Source organism: Aedes aegypti, chromosome 3 (assembly GCF_002204515.2).
Source record: "Aedes aegypti strain LVP_AGWG chromosome 3, AaegL5.0 Primary Assembly, whole genome shotgun sequence".
NCBI lineage: Eukaryota > Metazoa > Arthropoda > Insecta > Diptera > Culicidae > Aedes > Aedes aegypti.
This window is the reverse complement of record NC_035109.1, coordinates 371,425,042-371,439,506: the sequence shown is the minus strand read 5'-3', so window position 1 is coordinate 371,439,506 and position 14,465 is coordinate 371,425,042. Positions and strand designations below refer to the sequence as shown.

The 14,465-nt window shown below is 35.9% G+C and overlaps 1 protein-coding gene across 1 annotated transcript; it reads left to right on the top strand.

Annotated features, from left to right (window-relative positions):
* Positions 1-8,852: 8,852 nt before the first annotated feature.
* Positions 8,853-10,175, top strand: LOC5571252 (zinc finger protein 664). The gene has a single exon (XM_001653496.2). The coding sequence runs from the start codon at positions 8,853-8,855 to the stop codon at positions 10,173-10,175; it is 1,323 nt and encodes a 440-aa protein (XP_001653546.1).
* The last annotated feature ends 4,290 nt before the right edge of the window (positions 10,176-14,465 follow it).

Here is a 14,465-nt window from a genome sequence, read left to right as displayed (position 1 = left end):
AATTTTAATACACCATCTCCCCCTAAAATTACGATTTTTACAGATTATCAGATTCTCGATATAGCCCACTTTTCAGGTCCCATTTGGGTCCTACAACAACTGTGTTAATTTTCACCTGGATCGGTTAAACTATAGTTTAGTATGGGATTTACTATAGCAAAACTCACTTTTGCAAAGAAAAATCGTCAAAGGATGATCATCGACTTCTATAATAAATTTGAACGCAGACCATGATATGTAATTTATTGATGAAGAACATTGCCCAACACTGAGCCAGAAATTGCGTACGAATTTCATAAGAGAACGCTTGTGAATTGATTTCTTGACTGGTTTTCTCTCTTTCATAAGATTCTTATGAAACACAAAACGTCCGATATTCACAAGAAATTCTTGTCGGTATCATTAGAGATCTTATCCATATCTTCATTTTCCTAAATCCAAAGAGCGATTCTCTAAATACATAATGGTCCTGAAGAATTCCATAATTGATATCTATGATCCTTCATAAGAGTGTCTTATGATATTATACCAATTTATATTATGAACACAATGATCGATGGAAGTTCACAAGTTTTTCTTATGAGTCTCATTAGATGCTTCTTATGTCTTTATTCCAAAAGAAATTCGTATGAAATTCTTACGTGGTTTTTGATAGGAAGTCGATTGTTTTTCACAAGTGTTACTAATCATTGTCATACGCGCGCTAATGAATCTCAATCGTGAATATTTTGTTATTAGCATTGCTCCACGTAATTCATAAGATTTTCGTATGAAATTGTTAAGAAAATCGTACTCCATTAGATGTCTTATGAAAGCCAATAATCAATGCGTTTGATAACCAAAAAGAGTTTCTTATGAAATTATATCTGTGTACGTAATGAGTGTTATTTCATAAGTCTTAAAACTTATGTATCTCATACGTTCCGTTTCCTTCCGTTTCCTCAGTGAAGACTACGAAGCAGTTCAAAGTTATGCAAAGAAAACTGATCAGCTAGGTGACTTTAAGGCTGATTTGCTACTGAAAAGGAATCGCTCAAGAAAATTCTCGCTGATTCCTTGCAGAAATTTTCTAAGGCGATTCCCGTTTGAACTGACATTTCTTTCAAACTGCGTATTACGATCAGAAAATTGCCGGTTCCTTAAGGGAATTTCTCATGCAGCAAGATAGACCAATAAATTACTTGTCAGTAGCAAAACAGGTATGCTGTTCTGCTCAAGAATAGTAAAAATTTCTGCGGAAGAAACGGTCAAGTAATTTTCTACAGCGATCTCCATTTGAATTGACATTTCTTTTCAACTGCGTGTTGCGATCAAAGTAAAATGCTCTCTTGAGCATTTCTTGCAAGAAATTTCCTACGCATCGAGATCCTCTAACAAAAATCCTTTAAGCAAAGTGCATATTTAGCATGAGAGTATATATATATATATATATATATATATATATATATATATATATATATATATATATATATATATATATATATATATATATATATATATATATATATATATATATATATATATATATATATATATATATATATATATATATATATATATATATATATATATATATATATATATATATATATTTTCTAGTGGGGCTAAGACCCTCCTAGCCACCTGTATTTGCGCCAATGGACTTAACTGATCAAGGTAGATATTTTTAAATCACAAGTTTTTATCCAAAAGAATGCTTGAAAAGAAAATAGATGTCCAGATTGGCACCAAAAATACGCAGCGCATCTAATACTTTCTTTAGCATAGTGACCTCAATGACCTGGAAAAGTGAATTTTGTCGCAAATATACTGCTTCGCGACTAAAAATGGGTGAACCACCGTGCGAAGTTTGATTTTTGACCAACTTCGCCGCGTCGCGTGTCGCTTCGCTATAGTGCGCATCTATGCCCTCCGCAGTGTGCATTATGCGCACTATTGAGAATCGAGTTGCGACGCGGCGAAGTTGGTAAAAAATCAAACTTCGCACGGTGGTTCACCCATTTTTAGTCGCGAAGCAGTATAGTTACTTCTTAGTTACCAGGTAAAAAGTGATTCGCTAACAGTCCTGTAACTATTCGTTTCATCCAACCCAGAAATTTTTTATGTGACAATCCGGATAACTTATCCCACCAATGAAGCTTTATAGTTCGGAAAAAAGCTAGAAACGGTCCAACGTTGGATTTTTCTCGGAATCTTTGCTAGACACGTATCTTCGGAAGTGGTGCATTCGATTCGCATCCGGATTCACTCTAATACGCCCTTTTTGCGAAGCAGGGTATCTTGCATGGATACTGAAAAAAATCCGGCGAATTGCATTTTCTTACTTACAAGAGTTTCTTGGGGCAGCTGGAAGATCAAACCGACCACAGCGGTAATCCAAGCGGGAGCAAAAACGTAAACGGCATTCATAATAACAAACACGAACTTGCGAAATAATCCGCGATCTGTCAAAAATAAGTCTCCTCTGAAGCAGACTTATTTTTGACAGATCGAAATCAGAGGGGGAATAATTTCCGAACTGTCAAATTTAAGTTCGGACTCATTTTAACAACGCAATTGAGACAGACCCTTAGACTTGGTGTATCAGCAAGAATGTGTCAATGGCTCAAATCGTACACGGTAAAAAATAAGCACCATGCTATCAATAGTTCTGCACTTGGATTTGCACTACTGTTGAATCTTGGCAAAATCAAGGCAACATCACTTGAATTCAACGTTGCATGTTTTGATTTGAAATAAAAAAAAAAGTTAAAATAAAAATTTCCGCCTGACCCAGATTTGAACCACCAATCTTCGGAGTGCAAGCCTAGTGTCTTACCTCGACACCAACTCGCATCTGTTGAAAGGGGTTGAATTGATCTCAATCACTTTCTACAACGAGCTGTCAATGATTGCTTTCATATAATAGACACGATGTTCAAAATCAACGACTTTTCACTTCAGAGTCTAGTTCTAGAGACAGTAGAGCAAATCCAAAGTTAGAACTCTTCAAATCATGGTGATTGGTGTTTTGAATTGAGTCAAGTGATCAATCTATTCAATCGAACGTGCTGATTTTTTACCGTGTATCTCAGCTTTAGATATCTTCGTTTGAAAATTAGGTCAGTTGTATCAAATCCCTTTTATCCAGCATGCGATGTACCACAGGGGAGTATTTTAGGACCCCTACTGTTCTCGTTATTTTTCAACGATGTGACTATTTGGCTCGCTAAAGGTGGATTGCTGATTTACGTACACGGAGAAAAATAATTGGTAAAAACAACCAATTATTAGTTGATTTCAAACAAAATATTAGTTTGAATTATGCACAAACAAAATAAGGGTTTGAATCAACTAAATGCATTGTTGAAAACAAACTAAGATTTCATGTTGTTCGTACCAATATATTCTAGATAATTTCAACAAATCTTAGTTTGAAACAACCAAATCATTTGTTGTTTAATTTGACAGTTCTTGAAACAACCAAGAATGTAGGTTGTTTCAAACTAAGAACAGTGGTTTGATTCAAACAAGAATCAATTCAAAATAAACAAATTTGCTGGTTAATTCAACCAATTTTCTGGTTTTTGGTGAGGTGCATCTACGTTTTATCTTTCCATTTTTTTTTATAGATGACAAAGCATGTTTATAATAGGTTTATTTATTCAAGATTTCCTGAAATACTTTTTTTTTGATAATTATTATTTTCAATCCTGAAACAACAGGCTCTTCTGTCAAAAGAAAGACGCCGTCAAAGATGGTTTCTGCTTGCGGTTCCTAGCCATAACGCACTTTCTGAAATTACATTTACGGTATTTTATAATCAGCACATCCAAAACTCTGAGGAAGTTTGTCTCACCACTTTGCAGAAGAATTAAATAGAAGAATGGAGGGCCAGAAGCAGCATCAGAACTCCTCGTTGCCTTGGATGCATGAGAATTTTTGCATTCAGTTTAGCGAAAGAGTTCAATAGGACCTTGAATGGAAGTATTATTTAGATAGGATAAAAAATTAACACTTACTCAAATAACCTTCACAAGAACATTCAATTGAAAAACCTATCACTGAAAACAAACTCCATTATGTTGTTCTCCTTCCGATTTCAAGGATAACTGCAGTTATATATACATAGTTAACTGACGGAAAGCAAAAAAAAAAGAAACAACATATGAGATTGGTTTGTAATAAACTAAAATTTTTGTTGTTTTTAACGCGACTAAAATTTTAGTTTGTTTCAAAGTATTGCTTTGGTAGAATCAATCCTTTTATTTATGTTGACAATTAGAGTTAATCGGAGAAACAAAACAACCTTGTTGTTGGTAAAATCAAACCAGTTGTTTGTGGAAACAAACTTAAAAATTAGTTCAAAACAACCATTGTACACATTAAAAAGAAACAAAGATTCTATATTGAAACTGCCTATAAAACAATTTAGTTTCAAACAAAGCAATGAGTTTGGAACAACAAATTTTGGATTAGATACAACAAAATTGTTAGTTTGAAATTCAACCAAAATTTTGGTTGTTTCAAACTAAGGTGTTTTTTCTCCGTGTAGTCGTCCTGGAGCTATTTTTATTATTAAGAATATACCATTTCCGTTTTTTTTTTTAAATGGCTTATATCCTTTCTGTCAATTTACTGAACAAACTTTCCCAAGGAACCCATATGTTTTGAAGCCCCTAACTATTGAAAAACAATGAAAACTGGCGGCACGACAGTACGCCCCACGGTCCACTACAATTTTTATCTCTCCGATTTTTATTGGACCCCTTTTTCTCCTATGATTTTTGTCTCCACGTTGTGGTGAATATTTGATCAGCTGTTTCATGTCAATCATGAAAGATATCTTTATTTATGTTTTCATCTGCCACTTCCACCATGGCTGAAATCAACAAAACCATCCGGAAACTATCTTGGTGCTGATGCTGGTCGGTTCCACCACCGGGATTTTAAGGTTAATTGTGCGCGTAAATAATATTATAGTTCCGTTTTAATTTGTCTCAAGCACTTTCCATCGCCGTGGCTTTACTAATTTGATGGTAAATATGTAGAAGAGATCCAGCACGACGAAATCCTTCACGAGAACGACGAGTATCCTTTTTATCTCCATCGCCTGTGACTGCTATGGTGCTCTGCGCTTGGATATGAAAACGGTCCTGTTCTCTTCCGGTTTTGTGGCTGGCTGAGGGTGGCGAAGACATCTTTCGAGATTGTTCATTATTTCGTTCAGATTTCTGTAGCTTCCATTGGAATCGACTAATCGAAGCAGTATGTTGAAGCACGGTAAAATCTTCGTCCCCAGTTGGCCACCGGGCACAGGGCCGTTGGGGCGGAGAACCATTTCGAGGACTATCGTGGAGCACGGGCTATTTTCCAACTGCTACTAGTTTCATATGAAATAGTTTCTGAGATATAAGCATCCTAAGTTTCAACATTTCGATATATTTTTCACAACAACCCTTCTAAGGTACCCCTGAGAGGATTGTCAATAATATGACTTGCTAGAATCTGTTCAGAATTGTCTTTCTTTTCAAATAGTTATTAAAATTCTTTAAAAACAATACAAAAAATTAACGACATCTTTTGAAATGCTTTCAGCATATTTTTTTGAAAATTATTCAGATGTTGTTACAATTTTCCATTTTTAGATGTTTAGTCTACCAGGATACCATTTAATACAATTGCAAAGTACAGTGCTGCTCATATTTGCATGGTCGACGCCATTTTATCTGTTCAATCAGTGAGTCTAATGAACGATTATATGGATGGATTGACGTGAACACATAGTCACAACACTGAAAACAGAATTCTAAATATTTGTTCTTTTTTGAGTACTGTGCATTGCGCGATTATTTATCGCGACGGCGATCTTGAAAAGTTCTTTAATTACTTGTAGATCGTTGCAGCTACTTCAAACCGTTTTGGTGTCTTCTGCGACAAATTGGTTACAAATTGTGGACTTTTGTTTTTGTTTATATTGTTGTTTGTTGGACCCTTCACGTTTCTTGTGCAAAAACATAAGGAAATAACCACAGGAGTGATAGGGTTGAGTACCGCTGTAAATGTCTTCGTCCTTCGTGTTTGCTACCAATTTTTAACCATGGCGATGATGCATGAGAAGCGAGATGGCATGATAAAAAGATGTACTTTGATAAAAGTGGGAAATCTTTAAAAGAACGGCCATTACCCAAATTCGGCTTTTTTATTATCAGGCGTCCGTGTGCTGAAGATGTGTTTTATATAGTTAAAAAGTGCAGTGGTTCAATACCGATAATACCCCCACGCTGTTCGCTGTTCCATTAGTTGCGGTATTTTTTTAATTTGTGTTCCTATATTTGCGGTATCCGTTGTTTTCTTATGGGATCCTCCACTATAGGAACACTTTCCGCAACTATTGGTACAAGCAAAAAAAAGTTTAAGCAATTTTAGTAATATTTCATCATTTTCAAAGCAATTTGAACGCTCTTTTCAACTATTCCGTGTATCAACAAGCCAAACGTCGATTGGCAGTGTCGGTTCTGTGGTTAAAAGACACGGACACCGTCTTCAGCCATTTAGCTGCACAGACTGTAACTTAACACTAGACAACGGAGAAGCATGCTCCAGTGGCACAGCCGCGAAACATTTCTGACGAAAAGTTTCAATGGCTGAAGCGGGAATTGAACCCACGCCCTATGACACGATGCGCTCACTGCCTGACGACACTAACCGCTCGGCCACGAAGCCCACTAGGATTGTCAATAATGTATTAAAATCAGTGAAAATGGAACACCCACATCTAAGGGAACACTTAACCTACTTACAGTGCCGTAGCGTGCGGTTGGCCAGGTTGGCACCCGTCAAGGGCGCCAGGCTTCAGGGGGTGCCAAAAAGCTTGATGCACCTTAGTTTTTTTTAGATGCATATTTAGTAATGGCGTTTCTGGAGTCACAGTATCTAGAAAAACAATCATAGACATCAACGAATAGCGATAGAAGGCTAATGTTGCGTCAAAAGCACAGTTCCATCATTCCTCTTTTATGAATTTTTAGCTCTATTGATAAACATGGTAGATTTAAACGATCATCTCAAAAGGCCAATAGAAAATTCCTGATAACTCCCAATAAAACCCAATATCATAAAATAATACTAGGCGGGTTTCAGGCAGGATTTTAAGCCTCAAGCCAGATTTGCATATAATCTTAAAGACAATTTTGATTTAATCCTGAGCAAAATTATTTTAGAAACCAAATGTCCTTTATGCCTACTTATCATACGCAACATCAATCTATGAATCTTTATTTAGTTTTGATTTATTCCTTAGATAATTTTATGTTTAGTCTGTCGGTAAAATTACTTATTTTTAGTTTTTTTTACTATAAGCATGGTAAAATCGATATCATTGACGGGTTCTTTTTACTAAACATTTTTTGACTACAGACACATAGTTAAAAGTTTGCACATAGTTTCAGCTTTGCTAACGTGGTATTTTCAACAACATTGTTTTTTTAATTATTGAGACTAATTAATTTAATTTGACAACATTTCGGCATAGTTTTGTTAACAACAATGTCGTAATTAATTGGGTACAAGTGTGAATGAAGAGCTTGTTTTCCAGGGATAGGGCACTGATATTTCCACCTTATGTACTAGCTAATAAGCTTTGCTTTAAGGCGAAACAGTTTGGAATCAACTTCTAAGCTTGCATTAAAATTTGAAAGGCACAAATCTAGCAAAGAAAGCATCAATAGTACACTTTTTATTATGGCTAACTATTTTTAAACGTGAATAGGTGCCCAAGTCGGCCATTGTGATGGCCATCTTTCGCTTCCAAGATGTTTCACCTTAAGCGCCATTACTTGCTCTCTGAAAGGAGATGATTTATTTACCCAACTTTATGATACGTAGCACATATTGCATTGGAAAAAGGCAATTTAATCGGAACTAACTCACCAAAGTCATATGTTTGTCGTATGATTGACAAAATAACAGCAAGAACAGCAATTTAATTTTAGCAGAAATAAAACAATTTTGCCTCTTAACAAAATAATTGCAAATTAATCACAATTTTTGATCGCAATGAAATATGATTAATCAGAGCAGAGCGTTAGCTGGTTTAACAATTAAAGAAAATTAAAACAAATACGGCTCTGATGTTCAGCACAAGTCACACTAGTTGGAATTCGTTCACGATTGATCGTTTCCCTTGTAGTAGTATAAATATGCGAAGTTCAAATTTGGATGCACTAACACTTCTCGCTTCAGCCTGCACGTGACAATGTTTTATGCTGCGCCTGCCTGCTAATGTATGAATGTAAGGATGTTCATCCTTTGCCTCCTCAGGCTAAGCACAAAACTCATACAGATCCTTCGGCAAATGTATTTATTTGGATGATATTCGATAATATTTATCGCAGGTTATGAGGAGTTATCAATCATAGAAATAAATTTTATCACAATTTTGATGTTATATTTGTAATTAATATTCCATTAGCATGTTATGTAGCATGGTCTTTGTAATCATTTTTATGCATCACTCAGTTACATTGAATCTACATTGTATCCAAAGCTGTTCAAAAATAGCCGAGAACAAACATTAAACAAACATCGAGAAAGTAAACTTGAGATCCACCGCAGTAGGTCGCGCGTCGTGCAAATCTCGTGACGAGAGATCGAACACACAGCAAACGGCAAGGAGGTGAGAAAAAACGTGAATCACGTTTTTGCACATCGCAGCCTACTACCTTCGTTTCATACTAGCGGTAAAGGTATGTTGCTGTTGCCGGTTGCCGTCTGTTTTTGCTGTCTATCCCACCCACAGACAACCGGGCGATGGCAATGTGCTATTTTATTTCCACTCTATTTAGTCCATCTCGGTGAGCTCTCGGGGTAACATGTCGTCTGCTGTGGACTCGGCGGTTGTTGTTGGTGGAAGTGTCTTTTTCGGTACAGATGACGGGATTGGTGGTGAAAAAGATTTTCTGGAATTGGATATTCCAGCTGTTGATGGCGAAAGTGCAATCTGGAAGAAGGTTTTCGATGAGGATTTGATGGAGGGAGTGGATGATGGCGATCAGTTTGTGGATTTTTTACTGCTGGAGGATGGGATAATGTTGGATTTGGTGCAGGGAGAAAATGAACAGGATCAGGTTCAATGCACTCCTACGCATGAAGGAAATGAAATCGATTCATCTAAGAACGCGTTACGTAACGGAAATGCTATGAGAAGGCATAGCAAGGAAACGCCTATCGAATCAGCTGACGTTGAAGAGAGGCAACGCAAGGACGAAACTGGCAACAATGTTGCATCGAAATGTTCAGCATTCAAGTGTGGCGTTTGTTTGCTGCGATTTAAACTCAAGGCACACTTGATTAGACACATGCTTTTGAGGCACCGCCAAGACGCTGCCATCAAGCAGGCTGAGAAGATTTACAGCAGGTGTTTGCGATGCAATGAGCTCTATTTCACTACTTTCGACCTAGAAAGTCATCTCAAAGAGAAACACAAGACTACCCTGCCATGTGATATCTGCTTACGATTGTTTGAAGATGAGAAATCGCTCAACCGCCATCGAGTGTACCACGTGGGCGTGAATCCATTCACCTGTGATGTATGCAACAAACAGTGCAAGAACTCCAGCCATTTACATTTTCATCGAAGAAGTCATTTCACCGCAGATCTAGGTTACGGATGTCCACACTGCCAAAGACGATTTTCCTCGTCGGGAAACCGCCAGAAACATATCGCACGAGTCCACACTCAAGACAAACGTTACAAATGCTCCAACTGCCAAGACTCGTTCGTCTATTCTCGCCAGTTGAAAATTCATCTCCAACAATGTCCTGTAAAACGGGGCACTCACAGTTGTCCAGATTGCAACATCCCATTCGCTACCAATCAACAACTGGCCAAACATCGCGAGTCATCCCACTATCAAAAAGATCGACCCCACGCATGCGACCAATGTCCATCACGCTTCAAACAACTTGGCCATCTTAAAACACACAAACTGACCCACTCTGGCCTCAAACCATTCGTATGTGACCACTGCGAGAAGCGATTTCGCACCGGAACTGACCTCAAAGTGCACCAAAGGGCCGCGCACACCCAAGAGAAGCCATTTCGCTGCGAGCAATGTGACCAGCGTTTTATCGTGGGCTATCTTCTAAATCAGCACCGTCTCAAAATGCACTGCGATCGCAACGCCAAAAAATAGGTTTTAAGTTTTATTGCTTCGCTGAAGAAACGAACACAAAAACTCGAACAAATACAGGTTCTCTGTCAATGACAATAAAAAATGTAATGTAATTTATTTACCAGCAGACTGCGATAATAAACAAATGTTGAACGATGTTTAGTATTTAGAATATAAAACAATAATGACGTAGCATTTGTTTCAGTTGGAAGTTGTGAACTTGAACTATCCCGGAACTGTATACGAAGTAAATCTGTATCGAGCGTATCGCGTCTTGCATTCGTTATCAGCAGAATCCATCTAAAGTGGCTGTACAAACAATTCAGCTTACTCAAACAACGAGACAAAACAACGCTTCGTGGACACCATGTCAGAGCGTTTATATTGATTGAATTACTCATTAACCCTCCATATACAATTGATTGGAAACCAATTTGTGATCATACAAATTCAAACCTATAGGATCGACAACGACTTGCGCGCCAAACATATATCTACCCCATGTGCACTTGCACAGTAGAAGCATAAGCCGTAGAAGGCCAATGTCGCGACTGTTCGTGTGACCAACATCTAGTTTGCCACGCTCTGACAGTCTGAGTACCGGGTCTATAAGTGTCAAATCAATTTTTTCAACCATAATAAAACATTCTCTACAACATGGCACTAAACAAACAATCAAAAACTTCAATAGTAAGTGTTAATAAAATAATTCTATTTTGTGATAACAGCACCACTAGCGTTCTACTACTTATATTTCTATTACCTGCACGCGCGCGCGAATGAATGCGCCTGTAGGTATGCAATGTTCGAACCAATGCGCATGAGCATTCACCGGCGAGTGGCGTCAGTTGATATCGGCTTTTACCCGCGTATGGCCAATCTAGTCTGATTGCATCTTCTAAAATGTGTCTTTTTCATCTTTCTTGCGATATGTCCCAACTAGGACAAAGCCTGCTTCTCAGTTCAGTTTTTCTATGAACACTTAGGGGGACATGGGGCAAAAAGGACACCCGGGGCAAAAGTGCCACCTCTAATTTCACGTAGTGCAAATGAATTTTTTGATGTTTAACCCAGGATAAGTATAAATTGAGTACTGATTGAGGGTTGTGTACACTGAAACAAGCATTGCAGTAATGAGAACCATGAACGTGTTTTTAAATTTACTATTCCAACCACGATTGAGCTATCATGAACGCTTTTTATTTGCGTTTTGTTCTCTCTCAATCAAACTGCGTCGATAGCCGAGCGGCTAGCGTTCGCGCTTGACAATCGCCAGATCCTCGGTTCGATTCTGGTCTGCTGCAAGTTTTTAACCATGATATAGTAATTTTTACTATACAAATGGTGTCATGGTAAAATTGAATGCACAAAATATTCTAAATAAATGCGAATTTAGTCTGCACAAATCAAGTGGCGTTGTGTATTTAATTTAACCCTCTGATATAGTAATTTCAACCGCAACGCTGTTCTCAGTGTATATATTACAGTTAAAAATGTTTAGTACAAAAAATTAGAAAAATGTCTTTAACTTATCAACACAAAATATGCGAAATATTATAAGAATGTAAGACTGGAAAACAAGGTTTGACTCCCAATAAATACAAAACATATTGATTTTTCCGCACAGTATTGATGATTTTAGATTGTTTAATATAGCTGTGAGGAAATTTTTTCGAAAAAGTCCTTTTGACATTAAATTTTACATCTATATAAGTAAAAATGGAATGGTGTTTGTATGTCACGAAATGGCTTACGAACGGGTCAACGGATTTGAATGATTATTTCTCCGTTTTGTTCGTCAAGGGTTCCGACGTGTTTGTGTGTATAAAAATCCCAGGATATGCACCGGGAAAGATGGAAAAACCAGAGTGGATTTAAATAAGAGTGGCGTCAATGTCAAAATTGGAACAGCGGCGAACTGTCAATTCCATACAAATCCGCGTTCCAATCGAGCAGGAGACCTGTCAAAGCTGGAACAAGACGTCACTCTTGTTTACAGGCACTCTAGGAAAAACGAGAGTGTACGGAACTGTCATTTGGTATGGGACGATTCAAAGCGTATTTCAACAGTCTACTTGATGGCAAGACGAAGTTTGCCGGGACCACTAGTATATAATAACAGTATGTATTATGGGGCAAGAAGGACACCGCAATTTTCTCATATAAAATCAAATGAACTTTTATTTTTCTTGTTTAATATTGCATTAAATCAATGTTTCCTACTAAATAAAATCATAATAAACCATCTTGGACATTCAAAATGGTTTCTGAAAATTTTTACTATTATTGTTACAGTCAAATAAGATGAAAAATAAATTAATTTTGTAAAATTACTTTTTAATTATAAGTCAACTTATATCCCTCAGTTTTTATCTTTACTTACTCTAAAATTAATCGTTTAGGCGGGGAAATAATAATATACAAAATTTGTGGAATTTTGCTCTGGTGGTCTTCTTGTCCCATACGAGTGGCACTCTTGCCTCGTGCCTCGTTTAAAAACCTCATAAGAAGGGACATTTTCAAAAATCTCAAATCATCATGTGTTTCTTATATTTTTGAAATCTATCGATAGCATCATTTAGAACAAGAGGTGAGCTTGCCCCTACACTGGAATAATCTTCAAAAATTGTGCTAATCAACCATGATTTAAACCTATATATCTTAAGGTGTCCTTCTTGCCCCCAGCCCCCCTACACAGTTATTAATCGGGATCATTTCTTATTGATCATATTGATCATTTCTTCAAAATGGTAGCTACTATTTAGTTATGTTTAAAATTGTACCATAATTGCCCTAATACTATTTTGAAAATAAAAATGAAATTAATATGCGAATCATTTTGAATCACGCCTCGGAAAATTTTACTTAGAGACGAACTGTCAATATGTGAAACTAAATGTCATTGTGCCTATGAAAATTGAAATCTTTTTAAACATTTATAATATCGAAATCAAGATATATAAAAGCAATAAAATTGTGCTATACAGTCAAATTTCGTTCGTTGCACTATCTTTAGGTGGGCTTCGTTTTAATTGGGCTCCCGTTAAGTGGGCTATAGTTGTCTGTGCCACTGTGATAAGTGGAGATAATTTCCAACACGAAAAGATCCTCGACCGGTGGGTTTCAATCCCACAACCTTCAGAATGGTCATGCTGAAAAGCTGCGCGTTTATAATTTTGTCTATTTGGTTCCCTATATCTCAAAAATATTCGTGTTAATTTTCACTTGTTTATGAAAAATTTTGATAAATCATGATATGCAACTTCTTTAAACCGTAAAATATATTTAAGTATATTATATTAAGTATATATATATATATAATCATATATATATATATATATATATATATATATAAATATAAATATATATATATATATATATATATATATATATATATATATATATATATATATATAATATATATATATATATATATATATATATATATATATATATATATATATATATATATATATATATATATATATATATATATATATATATATATATATATATATATATATATATATATATATATATATATATATATATATATATATATATATATATATATATATATATATATATATATATATATATATATATATATATATAATATATATATATATATATATATATATATATATATATATATATATATATATATATATATATATATATATATATATATATATATATATATATATATATATATATATATATATATATAACAACCAAGCAGCAACAAAGACATTATTATCTTCTACAGAGTTGGGAATGGTAATAGTAGTAGGCTTGAGTTTTTGCGAAAATCACGTGGCTCTTCTAACACAATAGTTCAAAATTGTGAATCTCATCAAGTAGCCTAGGTTGGGTAGGTACATGCATTTTCTAAATCAGTAGTATCATTGAAGGCTGTAAATGCGGGAAATGCGGCGGAAATTGGAACATTTTTCTACAGTAGTTTTGGGTTGCCCTTAGCAACGAATGTTTTGCTATTTTCAAGGCATTTCGCCTACAGCAGCAATAGGGCTTTGCACAAAACTCAACCTCTCTCTTTCACTCTTACATAAAGTGTGTAAACAACAAGGCCAGTAAACGTCAAAATCCCATACAAGATCAAAACAGTGCAGAGACCTATACCGCGAGTTTCACTGGCTCCGCTGACTGTGATTTGCTGCGCTTGCCTACTGTAGTGTGAATTTCAGAACTTTTCCCAACCCTGATCTCCTATTCTTGTTGCAACAATCATATTCTGCAACAACAGTTCAACACCACCTGAACAGAATATGACAATGATCGCTCACTGGG